General features: G+C 51.5%; 1 protein-coding gene across 3 annotated transcripts in view; it reads right to left on the reverse strand.

Annotated features, from left to right (window-relative positions):
• Window positions 1-6,239: 6,239 nt before the first annotated feature.
• The window catches only part of GOLGA3 (golgin A3), a 44,805-nt gene continuing 37,097 nt past the window's right edge, over window positions 6,240-13,947 (reverse strand). For all 3 annotated transcript variants that reach the window (XM_061169463.1, XM_061169462.1, XM_061169461.1), the window contains exons 20-24: window positions 13,673-13,805; window positions 13,329-13,451; window positions 12,043-12,207; window positions 10,522-10,685; window positions 6,240-10,011 (exon numbers count right to left, since the gene is read on the reverse strand). In XM_061169463.1, coding sequence (XP_061025446.1) covers window positions 9,795-10,011; window positions 10,522-10,685; window positions 12,043-12,207; window positions 13,329-13,451; window positions 13,673-13,805 — 802 coding nt within the window. In that variant the 3' untranslated portion in view covers window positions 6,240-9,794. The remainder of the gene's footprint in view (window positions 10,012-10,521; window positions 10,686-12,042; window positions 12,208-13,328; window positions 13,452-13,672; window positions 13,806-13,947) is intronic.

Consider the following 13,947-nt stretch of genomic DNA (forward strand, 5'->3'; position numbering starts at 1 on the left):
TCTTATTGCGTTGATAGTAATACAGGTACACATTGGTTGACATTTGTCAAAACTCACCAGAATATACACTTAAAATCGGTGCCTATTTTAGTGTAAATTTTGTCTACATTTAAAAAGGAAGAGGGGCCTCCCTGGTGGTCCAGTGGGTGGGACTCCGCGCTCCCAGTGCAGGGGGCCGGGGTTCGATCCCTGGTCAGGGAACTAGATCCCACATGCATGCCGCAACTAAGAGCCCGCATGCGGCAACTAAAAAAAGATCCTGTGTGCCACAAGTTAAGATCCAGTGCAACCTAAATAAATAAAGGAAGAGCAAGCACCATGTTAGAATGAAATCTTACCATTTGTTGTTTTTAATTTCTAAGTACCTGAGAACAGACCTCAGTCCCAGCAGCTCCCCAGTCTTGACCTTTCTATGCATCTGTGCCACTGTGCAGTGATGAGTGCCAGGCCCTGGGCAGACCGCCCCTGCCTGCTGGGTAACTGTAGGTGGGTTCTTTCATCTCCCTGTGCTTCAGTTTTCTCAGGGGTAGCATGGGATGATAACCGCACCTGTCTCAGAGACGAGGATTAACATGTGCCAGGCTCTTGGTACAGAGCAAGGTGAGGACTTTTTAAACGTTAGCTGTTATTACCACTTCTTTCATACTTCAAAAAACATAAAAGTTATCTATGTATACATCCCTTTCAAGGGTAGCAGGGTCAGCCCCCATCATGAGGGATTTTGTTATAGTAATCATAAATCCCAGGAATTCAGAGCACAGGGGACTGATTTGAGAGATTGTGTATTGTGATAGAGGCCGTTGCCAGTAGCATCCATCCTCTTGATAACAGAAACTCCCAGCTGGAGCTGGACACACTGCTACAAACACACATCCTGTGGCCTGGTGACTTAGTGGAGGCAACAGACGGTGTACACAGCTACTGAGCGACACCCTTGAACGAGGGTATGCAATGTGCCTTCCACCTGGGAAAATGCAGACAGTAATAAGTGGGACCTGGAGCAGCTGTCCTAGGCCACAGATGGGACTGGAGGTTAGAAGGCACTTGTGTCCTCGGCACCAGAAGCTGCCCTCATCAGTCCTGTTTTTCTGCTTGGGCTGTTACATGAAAGAGAAACTTCTCTCATTTAAGCCATTGAATTTCGGGGTCTCATAGCAGCTTTACCAGCCTAACCAGTATCTTAATACCACGATTTTCTGTGGAATCCAGCTAACAATAGGTATCCTATTATGGCTGGATTCTCCTCACCACCATCTAATGCAGTCTGCACTCCATTAAACAAGACTGGGATAAAGGCGGGGTGGGGGGAAACACAATTCCACTATTAAGAAGCCAACCCTGGGCTTCCCTGGTGGCGCAGTGGTTAAGAATCCGCCTGCCAATGCAGGAGACACGGGTTTGAGCCCTGGTCAGGGAAGATCCCACATGCCGCGGAGCAACTAAGCTCGTGCGCCACAACTACTGAGCCTGCGCTCTAGAGCCCGCGAGCCACAACTACTGAAGCCCTCATGCCTAGAGCCCGTGCTCCGTGCCGAGAAGCCACCGCAATGAGAAGCCTGCGCACCACATCGAAGAGTAGCCCCTAATCCCCGCAACTAGAGAAAGCCCGCGCACAGCAACAAAGACCCAACATAGCCATAAATAAATAAATTGATTTAAAAAAAAAAAAAAGCCAACCCTACAGATGGCCAACAAACACATGAAAAGCTGCTCAACGTCACTAATCATTAGAGAAATGCAATTCAAAACTACAATGAGGTATCACCTCACGCTGGTCAGAATGGCCATCATAAAAAAATCTACAAACAACAAATGCTGGAGAGGGTGTGGAGAAAAGGGAACCCTCTTGCACTGCTGGTGGGAATGTAAATTGGTGCAGCCACTATGGAGAACAGTATGGATGTTCCTTAAAAAAGTAAAAACAGAACTACCATATGACCCAGCAATCCCACTACTGGGCATATACCCTGAGAAAACCGTAATTCAAAAAGGGTCATGTACCCCAATGTTCATTGCAGCACTAGTGACAATAGCCAGGTCACAGAAGCAACCTAAACGTCCATCAACAGAGAAATGCATAAAGAAGATATGGTACATATATGCAATGGAGTATTACTCAGCCATAAAAAAGAACGAAATTGGGTCATTTGCAGAGACGTGGATGGACCTAGAGATTGTCATACAGAGCGAAGTAAGTCAGAAAGAGAAAAATATTGTATATTAAAGTATATATGTGGAATCTAGAAAAATGGTATAGATGTATTTGCAAAGCAGAAATAGAGACACAGACGTAGAGAACAAGGGGAAAGGAGGGGTAAGTGATGAACTGGGAGATTGGGATTGACACATATACATTATTGATACTATGTATAAAATAGATAACTAATGAGAACCTACTGTATAGCACAGGGAACGCTACTCAGTGCTCTGTGGTGACCTAAGTGGGAAGGAAATCCAAAGAAGAGGGGATATATGTGTACATATAGCTGATTCACTTTGCTGTACAGCAGAAACTAACACAACATTGTAAAGCAACTCTACTCCAATAAAAATTAATTAAAAAAAAAAAAAGCAGCCAACCCTATACTGGCCACTACTCACCTGTGAGGTAGAAATGAGAGAATTTGAGATGTAAACCCCTGCAGGGAGAAGTGGATTTCCACGAAGGAAGAGGAATTAAGTTTAGGAGAACTGACGGTCTTTTGGGAAAGGAGCAAGTTTAATCTAATTCCTGATGGCAGTCTGTCTCCTAACTCCACTTCTGACCCCAGATCACGAGAGGGCCAGGGTCCGAGTCAGCCCCGGAGACTGAGTGGGGAGGTCTAGTTTCACATGTATTGTGAATAGCCTTCAATGAGACGAGGAAAAGCGTGTACGCTGTTACACATGGTGGGGGTCTGGTCAGGAAACCAGCCCATCCCAGGTGATTCAAGAGAGGAAGTGCAGCCCTGCGAGTGACAAAGGACCGCCACAGCAGGAAGCCACCGAGATCCTCGGCAGAAGGCAGGACGGAGCCCAGAGATGGCAAAGATGCAGCCACTGAGGAAGCTGCACTGGCAAGGGAGCCTGGACATTTCATTTGCAGATTAGCAAAGGGGTTATTTTACACAAAGCTGTCAGGATCTTGCAGAATTTTAAGAGGTCTCAGAAGGGCATTTATTCCTAATTCATGAAAATGCTCTGTGAGCAGTGTTTTGTTGTGGTTGACTATATGCAGCCACCATTTCTATACCAAATTAGCACGGAAGGAAACCCAGTTGGTGTTTGTTTACATGTCTCTTTTCAGTTACTGAACTAGGCTAACTGAGGCTCATTGTCAATGAAATCCACCTGCCGAGTGTTCCCCCTGCCCCTGATGCCCTGTAATCTAGTAGGAGAAACAGGGACTCTCCAGAAATAACATTGCTGAAAAGAAACATGATGTAAAATGGTATAAACTTAGTTCCATACCTGTAAGTGCACACAGGTTCAAGGGTCATTTGGGGTTGGCATCAGGGAAGGTTTTACGAAGTTGACCCAGGTCTGTTTTCTGCTCACTTGTCGCATCCCTAGGGGACAGTCTGCTGGGCCAGAGTCTCCTACCTGCGACAGCCCACAGCCCTCCCCAGCTGCAGTGACTGCACAGTGGGAGCGTCCCATGTGCCCCAGTAGGGTGTTTACACCTAGCAATCACCAAACGCTGCCAATCAGGCTTCTTCCTCCTGCGGAGCTGCTCTGAGATAGCTCTGGGAACAGTGAGCGCCAGCCCCAGCCTCAGACACGTGCTCGGTGAGCAGAGACAAGGCACGGGCAGCTCAGGGCAAGCGAAGCGGGCAAGACGTCCGAGCAAAGCCAGGGCACTCCTGGCCTGTCGTGGGCACTCGGACTGGCCAGGAGAGGCCGAGTCACATGGCAGGAACAGGTCACCCCAGTCTCCAGAGGCTTGAGCGGACAGGTTCATCGCTTGCTCCCATCTGCCGGCCACCGTGGGTCAGCCGCTGGCACTGTCCCTCAGGTAGGTGCTCACACTGACCAGAGCACCGGCCGAGGCCGAGGCTGTCGCTGTGTGGGCGGGCTTCGCGGCAGCCGGTCAATGCCGTGCACCGTCTCGCCGGCTCGCGGAGCTGTGCCTGCCGCCCCGCAGCGTGCATCTGCGTCCCGGGCGAGTGCTGGCGGGGGCTGCAGAGCCCACCCAGTGCACGCGGACCAGCTAAGAAGAGAAGCCAGCGAGGCTGCTCCTGGCCAGATGGTAGCGGGCTGGGAGGCTGAGCCATGTGCGCGGCACTCGGGCCACCGGAAGGACTCGCAAACGCGTGCTCGGGCAGCAGCGGGAGGACGACGAGCCCGAAGGCTGGACAGCGTGAAGGGGCTGCCTCCACAGCTGAGCCAGGCTCCGGCCGACGCAGAGAAAGGCGGGGCGCGGAACAGAGACAGGGAAGGAGCCGTGGGCTGGGCTGGGCCAGCGAGAATGGTGCCGAGGGCGGGAAACCCTGAGGGTTAGAGACCAGGGGACTGTATCGCGATCAGAGTCAGTCAAAGGAAGGGACGCTTTTCTGGATGGAAATGAGGCATTCAGCTTTCAACACACCAAGGCTTAAGCACCGGGAAAATCGCTCCGAAGTGTCCACCAGGTCTTTAGAAATGCACACGGAAAGCTCACAGACGAAACAGGCCCTAAGACCCCAGGAGCCGAGAATTACCCCCGAGTGGAGCCTCCTCCAGCAAGTGCCAGACCAGGCGAAGGAGGGCCGAGCGTGCAAACCTCGAGGTGCTTCCAGCCCGACCCAGAAGCACGCTGTTCGGGAGGGGGGGTGCCCACTCCGCCTGGGGACGGGCTGGGGTGTGAGAGGGGGCCTGGCGCAGGAGCGCCGCCCTCCGCACCCCACCAAACAGGCAGACAAAGGGGTCAGCAGCCCAGTGTCACATCTCCTGTGTTTCCAGGAAAGAGGCATTGCCAAAGAATGCTGCTTACGAGAACCCGCAACACTCTTTGTGACGTGAAAGCTGGCATGAAGGCAAGCAGAAGAATTCCAATAAATGCCGCTTCTGGTGCGGGCAGTTACTGATGGCTAAGAATTCCTCATTTAGGGAAAGGCTCGGAGACTCTCCCAACAGCTATCACGCTTGTCTAACACACTGGACGTCGGCGGCATAAAGAATCCTACTTCTGTCCCCACCTAGCCGGCTGCAGGACGGATGAGACCGCGTGACCGGGAGGGCTGAGACCAAGTCCTCGGCCTCACACTCAGTGCGGATTTCTGCCCATACTCGCGCCCCCTCTGAGCTGGGCAGCAGCTGCCCAGGAGTCTGCATCCGGACCACTCCGGTAGCACCCACTGCACGACCGTTAAGAGGGTGCAGCACAGAACATCTATCCGACGAAGGAGACACAACTTAAAAATAAACCCATCAACTCGTTAGTTCAGCGCCTGCAAATGTTTAGCAGCTTTACAGGAAAAGGAAAAAGTTCCGGTACGTATAATCACCCTCTTCATGATTATTGTAGGAAAGAAAATTTGCATCCTCAGTACTTCAGGAAGTTAAGGCCACAAAAGGAGGCGGTCAGAGCATCTTCATTTAGGTCTGGGTGGTACACGTAATACCTGACCCTTGGTTATAGAAGCTCACGAGGTGGAGACACAAGAAAACATGTGTCCAACCCACCACAAAATCGAATTCTGTGACCACTGGTTTACTGCTCCTTTTCTGTACGTTTTTTACCACGCTGGTTAAATGATAACATTTAACTGTAGAATCTGCATCCGGTCTACTCTCGCTGATCAAAAATGAAGTATGGATGAAGAAGGCAGGTGAGCCTGGGGAGCCACAAGGCTGCGCCTCGGACTCACGGCCCCACTGCTGCAGGCCAGGCACAGTCAGTGGAGGCCGGGGGCTGGACGACGCTGGAAGCACGCGTGCAGCGCGTCCGCAGCCTCGGGAGCGGGTTCCCTGTGAAGGAGCGTTACTCCTGTGAATGCTTCCCACCTCCGTACTTACTGGCGTGTGGTGACAAGTGAAGTGCGGGTGAAGAAGGAAGAAACATGGCGAGACGCTACACTCCTGCTGTGGTCAAAAGCAGCCACAAGAAGTTAGATTTCACAGCCATCTGAAACTCTGGCAGAACAATAAAATTCTCTTATCTGAACAGAGTTGGTAACAACATGAGATAAAAGTTACTCCCAGTTATGACAAAATATATATATGAAAATGAAGGCACCCCAAGGAAATATAAAAATCTTTAACAAAAAATAGTTTATTGCACAAAATTCAAGGAATCCCCAAGCACACTTAAATTTATAAAAAATCAACATGCTTTTTAAAGTTACAATTCATTGTGCATGGTGACACTTTTCCCCTGAATAGCCCCAACCTGAGGACTCCCTTTTAATGAGGAAATTTTTATTAAACATGAATAACTTAAAACCACCGAGTTTTCTAGATCCTCTGAAGCATTCCCGTCAAGGATCCTATTGTAACCTGAGACCACCATACACTGAGAGGCACCCTGCGGGGAGTGAGTGAACTTGAGTGAGGCCCCGAGACTCTCACAGGCCCCACCCTGTGCACATCACGGCCCCTGGGGATGCTCCAGGACATTTCTCTTTCAGATCCGCTGGTCCCTTTCACTACTAGCAATCTTTACACACAACATTTAATTTTCGTTAAAAAAATACTCAGAGAAGTAGGAATATATGTCACGGTGCCCTTGCAGGCCCATGGCTTTTGCAGTATCCCTATACCAAGAAAAGTCTTTAAACTGAGGAGGAGTTGAATGAGAATTTTCCTAACGCAGCATTCCACAGGCTGTCTTCCTCGAGGCCCACCCTGGCACCTGGACCCCAGGCCAGAGTGTGAGCCAGTTTCACATCTCATCAAAGACACTGCCTGTTACACCTTCCAAATAGTAGAACAAAGGCATGTAAATCTAAAAGATCCGTGGCATCTATCTGATGTGTACCGTGGAAAAATCAGCAATAACCACTCGCAGTAAGTTATTTTTGGAACATAAGAAAATCAAGTCATAACATCACGAAGTGTCCAAGCTGACATGCTCTCCAGTGCGGACACGACATACAGGATGAACAACATACACAAATACAGCGCAACAGCAAACGTGTTTCTACACGTGCTCCAGAGTTGCCTGCTGTTTTCCGTGAGGAAGTTCCTAATTCCCACTTCTGCCCACAGCGGAAGAATATTTCAAACGCTGTTCACTAAAGAATCAAGCTCTGGGAGACAGGAGCACCAGTAAAGCCCCTCAGAGTAAAAACCCGCAGCAAACCAAGAGCAGGCGATTCAGTCCAACCTCCCCCTTCAGGGTGATTTGTTAAGGAAGCCCGGATACAAGGGCCCCTGATTGGAAACTACAGGCCAGACGTGACAGCACGAGGGGCACACACAGGACATGGCGGGAGGGGGGCAGCCAGAGCGCTCAGGCCAGAGGCAGGCCGGGCGTGCACAGAACTAGAGGATGAAGCTGGCACAGGATGACAGCAGGAGCCCAGATGAGGCGCTGCTGCTGGAGGCGCTGCTGCTGGAGGCGCACGCACGCACACACGCACACGCACGCACGTACACGCGCACGCACACACACACACGCACGCACACGCGCATGCACACACGCACACGCACGCACGCACACGCGCATGCACACACGCACACGCACGCACACGCGCATGTACACACGCACACACACGCACACGCACACGCGCATGCACACACGCACACGCACGCACACGCACACGCGCATGCACACACGCACACGCACGCACATGCACACGCGCATGCACACACGCACACGCACGCACGTACACGCGCATGCACACACGCACACGCACGCACATGCACACACGCATGCACACACGCACACGCACGCACGCACACGCGCACGCACACACGCACACGCACGCACATGCACACGCAAGCACACGCCCATACACACACGGAGGGTGACTCGACAAAGGAAAAAGGGGCGGGGAACAGAGATTGGCCTTCTCTTGATGGATACACTCAGGATTCCTTTATCCTTTCCTAAGGAAGAAGATACACTGTGATTTTCTGGAAGACCTCAGCAAGGAGAGAGAAAGCAGCTACAAAATGAGGCTAAGTGTGATTTCTTGGCTCTAAAATTAAAACAAAAGATATCGCAGCCAAAATAAATAAGAACATAAATTACCATTTTTCTTTTCCAATGGTACGAAAACAATTTTGTCAAAAACGATTTCCAACTTAAAATGAAGAGTAGGATAAAGTTTTCAAGTATAGTTCCCAAGATTAACCCTGTACAAATGATATACATATTTTAGAAGTTCCAATACTTGCTGGGGAATTTTTTTAAACACTAAACATCTTTGTGATTAATGCTACTTTAACCTTATCAATTAACCTTCTAACAGCATACTGTGAGAGAACACAAGCAGATTAAAAACACCACGCTGTTTTCTCCACAAGAGAGACCCAGGTGATGCGGTGACACGAGCGTGTCTGGCCTTATCAGTAACACCGCAGACTTCATCTTCAGACCGGCCGACCTGCACAGGGGGCCACACAGACCCGTTCTCTCTCTCTCTTCTCTAACTTGGAACAATAAACATTATTTTAGATCATCTTAGCAAACTAGGGGCAAGCTTACAAACCTCGAGTCTCACAGTCACTCTAGGCGGGACCTCACACACTTGGGGTGTCTGATTTCAAATAAACCTCAGGAGACCCTCTCATGCTGACCTACCCCTTTCGCTGCTCTCCAGATGAGAGGGTCAAGGGTCTTCTCACCCTTCTGAAGGCTCTCACCACACAGAGGCCAGCCTATCTCTTGACGACCACACAGGCGCTGGTGGACACTGCCACACAAGGGCAAAGAAGTGTGAGGCCTGGGGAAGCCCTGCTCCCTGGTTTGAAACCTGCGGGAGCCCTGGCCCTGCTCCTCCTCCTCGCTTCCCCTCCCCTCCTCTCTTGAGGCCTCTCCCCACGCCTCACACATCAGGTCAGCATGTGCTGACCGTGGTGTCTATGTGGGCGTCCTGGTGGCCATCAGGCCTGCCCGGGGGTCGGCCACAGTGAGCGAGGCCATGCAGGGCCAGGGGTCAAACAGGTGGGCGTTGTGCACTCATGGCAAGGAAAGACCCTCAAAATAAAGTGAAACTAAAATAACAAAGAACTTCTGCCTAAGAATATTTGGCTTTAGAAGGTAAATAAAATAATTACATTCCTTAAAACATAATTTTCTGACATTCCTAAATCCTACATGTACGTTACTTCCTAACTGCAGATTTTCAAAAGGCAATCAATAAAAAGACAATTCGGGTCATTCTTAAATAATATGAGCATATACGTTTTAAAGATTAGATTATGATTTCCGGTATTTACATACACGTTCTATGGAGAGATGGCTATTGAAAACAGAACAAAATAAAATAAAAACCAAAGGTGCAAACGAAGTCTCACTCCTGCAGGGAGGAAAGCTCTTTCTGAATCAGACAGGAAAGTGAGAAGCCGGACGCAGCCATGCAAACGCCTCCGCCAGCGACCGTCTGAGGGCAGCGTCTACGGTCAGGCCTAAGATACCTCCTTCTGCAAATAACCCTTCAGACACATTCAAAATGTCTCACTGAGACCTAAATTAGGTTTTTAAGGTTTGGTCACTTTGTGGGAAAAGCTGGTTGTGACCTGCAAATGACGATCATCAATTCTCGACTCTCGTTTTGTTATTCTACTCCTTGTAACGGCCTACGCAAAACTTAACTTTCATCTCTTAGAAAGACATAGAGCGCACAGTCAAATAAATAACACGGAGAAGAGAGCATTCCTGCGGGCAGCTACAAACACTCGGGGTGGGGATGCTCGGCGGTCACCATTCCAAAGCGCGCTCTCGCGGCCCTGCTCTGACCGTGCTGCTCCGTGTCTCCTCTGGGGTTGGCGTGATCGCCCAGGCGGGAGGGGCTGGTGGGGTCCCCCTGCGTCCACGAGGACAGCGACTCGTGCACAGTGACCGCGTGTGCCTCCATCTGGCGCTGCAGGCTGTCCATCTCCTGCCTGGGGAGACAGGGGAGGCGTGCGGTCAGACGAGAGCCGGGGGCGCTGTCCCCCACAAGAGACAGCCGGCCACCTCGGACCCAGCCCTGACGGCAGGTCGCTCACGCACACCCTCGGGGGCCCATCGGGCCTCTCTCCTGGGACAGCACGAAAGGGACTCTGGGCATTTTCCTGTGCACCACACAGAGGCCAACACGCCGATCGGGGAGAACGTGGGAAAGACAGAGCCGAGGGTCTGTCCTGCAGGGCGTCTGCTCACAGGGCCAGAGCCACACCTGCCCTCGCCTCAGACACGGGCCTCCCACTGCCCGGCGCGCAGGGTCATTTAGCTCCGGGCAGCTCCCACCTTGCAGATGGAGGGAGAGGCACGGGACCAGCCCACCGCCAAGAAACACCACGGAGCCGCTCGCCTCTGCTGGACGTGCGGTGCTGGCAACAGGGAAGATTCTTCCAACTGAGACCTGCAACTTATTTGTAAACACTACGAGACGGAGCCCAGAGCAGTCATACTTGAGTTGCTGGAGGCAGCTGTTGAGGTTCTTGAGGGGTTCCTTGCTCACGGCAGGCGGGGGCCGCAGCAGCTCCTCCAAAAGCGAGGCCGGCACGGGGCAGTCAGGGATCTTCACCGGCGTCACGGGGCTGGAAGAGCTGGCTTCTCCCTTCGGCTCCTTTCTCTGTTTTTAAAAGCACACAGTTAGGGGCTTCCCCGGTGGCACAGTGGTTAAGAATCCGCCTGCCAATGCAGGGGACACGGGTTCGAGCCCTGGTCCGGGAAGATCCCACATGCTGCGGAGCAACTAAGCCCGTGCGCCACAACTACCGAGCCCATGTACCACAACTACTGAAGCCCACGAGCCACATCTACTGAGCCCGCACGCCACAACTATTGAGCCTGCACTCTAGAGCCTGTGAGCCACAACTACTGAAGCCCGCAAGCCACAACTACTGAAGCCAGCACACCTAGAGCCCGTGCTCCACAACAAGAGAAACTACCGCAATGAGAAGCCCACGCACCGCAACGAAGAGTAGCCCCAGCTCACCGGCAACTAGAGAAAGCCGACACGCAGCAACGAAGACCCAACGCAGCCAAAAATAAATTTAAAAAATTAAAAATGAATAAATTTATTAAAAAAAACAAAAGGCACACAGTTAGCTCTCCCACTCGGAGGCTGAGGCCCCTGCCCCTTCCCCGAGGGTCCCCGCCGTCACACGTGGTCTGTGACCTGCCTCCCCAGCTCCCCTCGGGCTTCTGGGGAAGCACCTCCCACTCGTTCTAAATCGGCAGAGCTGGCAGCCACGGGGGTTCAAGAAATGTTGGCTGAATAGAAAACCTTCTTCCTAATGCATGAACCAAACACTCCAGTCCTGGCTCCTCAGGAGGCCGGAGCTGCCGAGAGCCCCCTAAACGAGAGCTCATGGTGGGAGCTTTCCAGAGAGACCATGGCCTTGACTCTGAGTTTCCCTAAGAAATTAAGTCAATTTTCCAACTCTTAAGACTCCCCTTCCTAGGACTTCAAACTTTTCCCACAGATAAGCAAACCGTGCTAAATAATAAATAAACCTCTGAATCTGAGCGACTTCTTTGCACCTGCAAAATATTTACATAGACTGAGTAGAAAAACAGATGGTGGGTAAACAGATAACCTGAACAGAGCTCATGACGGCTGCTTCGGGGTCCCCGGGCCCCTGAGCCTGTTCTGGCAGCTGTTGTGTCCCAGCTGGTCTCGCCTAGAGGCCCAGGGGCTCTTGTTAACACAAGCAAACCATGCCCTCATTTGCTTTATAAAGCACAGTACAATAAAATGGCATCTAAATTCATAGAAAGAGGCAAACATTCTGTTGGAAAGAGCTCTAAATTAAAAAGCTTTGGCCTGTGGTCCAAGGAGAACACCCCATCATCATCTGTCTTCACACAACCGTCACTCAGTGTTGGTTAACGTAACTCTGTGACTGGTGACTGACTGGAAAGCCTGCCAACCTCCCGCCAACATGTCTCTGGAGGCCCCGCCAACCGCCCGGTGGGCCCAGTACCGTCTTGGCTGCTCCCCGCCGCAGGTCCAGCTTGAGCTGCTGGTTTTGCTGGAGCAGCGTCTTCATGTTGCTCTTCAGTTCCGACACTTTAACTTGAAGCATGAATTTATCTTTCTGGGTCAGGGACAGATCTTCCCGTACCATCTCCAGCTCAGATTTAATATTCTAAATAAAGTGAAGAAGTCATAGATTTTTAAAACTGAAAGGTCTTGGGCTTCCCTGGTGGCGCAGTGGTTAAGAATCCACCTACCAATGCAGGGGACACGGGTTCGAGCCCTGGTCTGGGAGGATCCCACATGCCGCGGAGCAACTAAGCCCGTGTGCCACAACTACTGAGCCTGCGCTCTAGAGCCTGCGAGCCACAACTACTGAGCCCGCGAGTCTACAGTCCGTGTTCTGCAACGGGAGAGGCCACCACAGTGAGAAGCCCGCGCACCGCAATGAAGAGTAGCCCCACCTCGCCACAACTAGAGAAAGCCCGCGTGCAGCAACGAAGACCCAATGCAGCCAAAAATGAATAAGTTAAATAAATAAATTTTTTTTAAAAAGTGGTAAATGTATAACCCACATAAGTTAAACAAAAAAAAACTGAAAGGTCTTAAACACGCTGCACAAATCTTAGTTTGAACGTCACAATTCCAAGGGGCTGGAACTCCCAGCCTTCGTGAGTCGCTCCCTCCCCCCCCACTCCTCTCCAAGGGTCTACACTGCGGAGAATCCGGTAACAGTCCTGTCCTCAATGTTCCCATCCACACTTCAGAGCCTCTGCCGAGGGGCCGCTAACATTCCCACGTCCACATCTGACAAGGAACCCAACCCTTGTTTAAACTCCAAGATCAGCTACTAGAATAAGCCTAACTGTCCCTACGACCGAACACAAGTCAGTTCTGGTTATGTCAAGCCGTCCACCTACAAGCAGGAATCCCAGCCTGAGTCACGTTCCCAACCCTTTCCTCGAGCAGTCAAGACTGTGCTGAGATTTCTTCGTAGAGAAGCTTTTCACAGATTGGCGAATGGAACCGTCTCATTTTTTGGACTTAATGAGATCCGGTTCCTGGGACACACTGCGCAGCTCAGCCCAGGGTGGGGCCCTGGGGCCCTGCTCTCTGCTCAGCGTCCCTCAGCTGCCTGACCTGGGCTTCTCTCTGAAGTGGGATAATGTCTGCAGGGCGGTTTGGTGGGCGCCTTCAACCCACTGAACACTCCTGCTGTGCACCTCGCGCGCTGCCTGGCACGGCCCGGGGGGCACTGGTGGAGTGCTGCCCGGGCGCTTACACGGCCCGCACCTGCGACGACCGCTGTACCCCATCCAACTCCTGTTTACTCTGCCGCTCCATCAAGTCCAGCTGCTGCTGCAAGGACTGGATTTCTCTCTCTTTCTGATCCACCTCCCACTTGAGATTTTCCATCTAGAGAAGGGAAAAAGTCACACGACCAAAAGAATTTTAAAATGGCTTTCATGCATTATAACATTGCTCTAACCATATCTCTGCGTATCATTTAATATCATACTTAGAAAAAATAACTATCCTTTTCCCAGAAGGCAGGGAACGAAGTGAATGTGTCAAGCAGCAGAGCCTAGCTCTGCCGGTCCTGCTAGCTGGAGGCGCACAGCCGCCCGGCGGCTCACCTCTTGGTCTCCTGCGGGCTCTCTGCTCAGCTGCTCATCCAGCTGCTCCTGCAGGAGCTGGAGCTGGGTCCGGGCCTCTGCCAGCTCCGCCTGGAACTGTGCTATTTCCTGGCAATGTTTCCCCTCCTGAATCCTAAGCATAAAAAACAAGGAAGAGTGAAATTACAGCCTTCTTCCAATTACCTTCCCACTCAAAAATGCTGTCCGTCGAACGTTACATGTCCTGGGTGACACGCATCATGACAGAAACTCCCGTACTGCTCACCCTGGGCAGG

Source organism: Eubalaena glacialis, chromosome 15, assembly GCF_028564815.1.
Source record: "Eubalaena glacialis isolate mEubGla1 chromosome 15, mEubGla1.1.hap2.+ XY, whole genome shotgun sequence".
Classification (NCBI taxonomy): Eukaryota; Metazoa; Chordata; class Mammalia; order Artiodactyla; family Balaenidae; genus Eubalaena; species Eubalaena glacialis.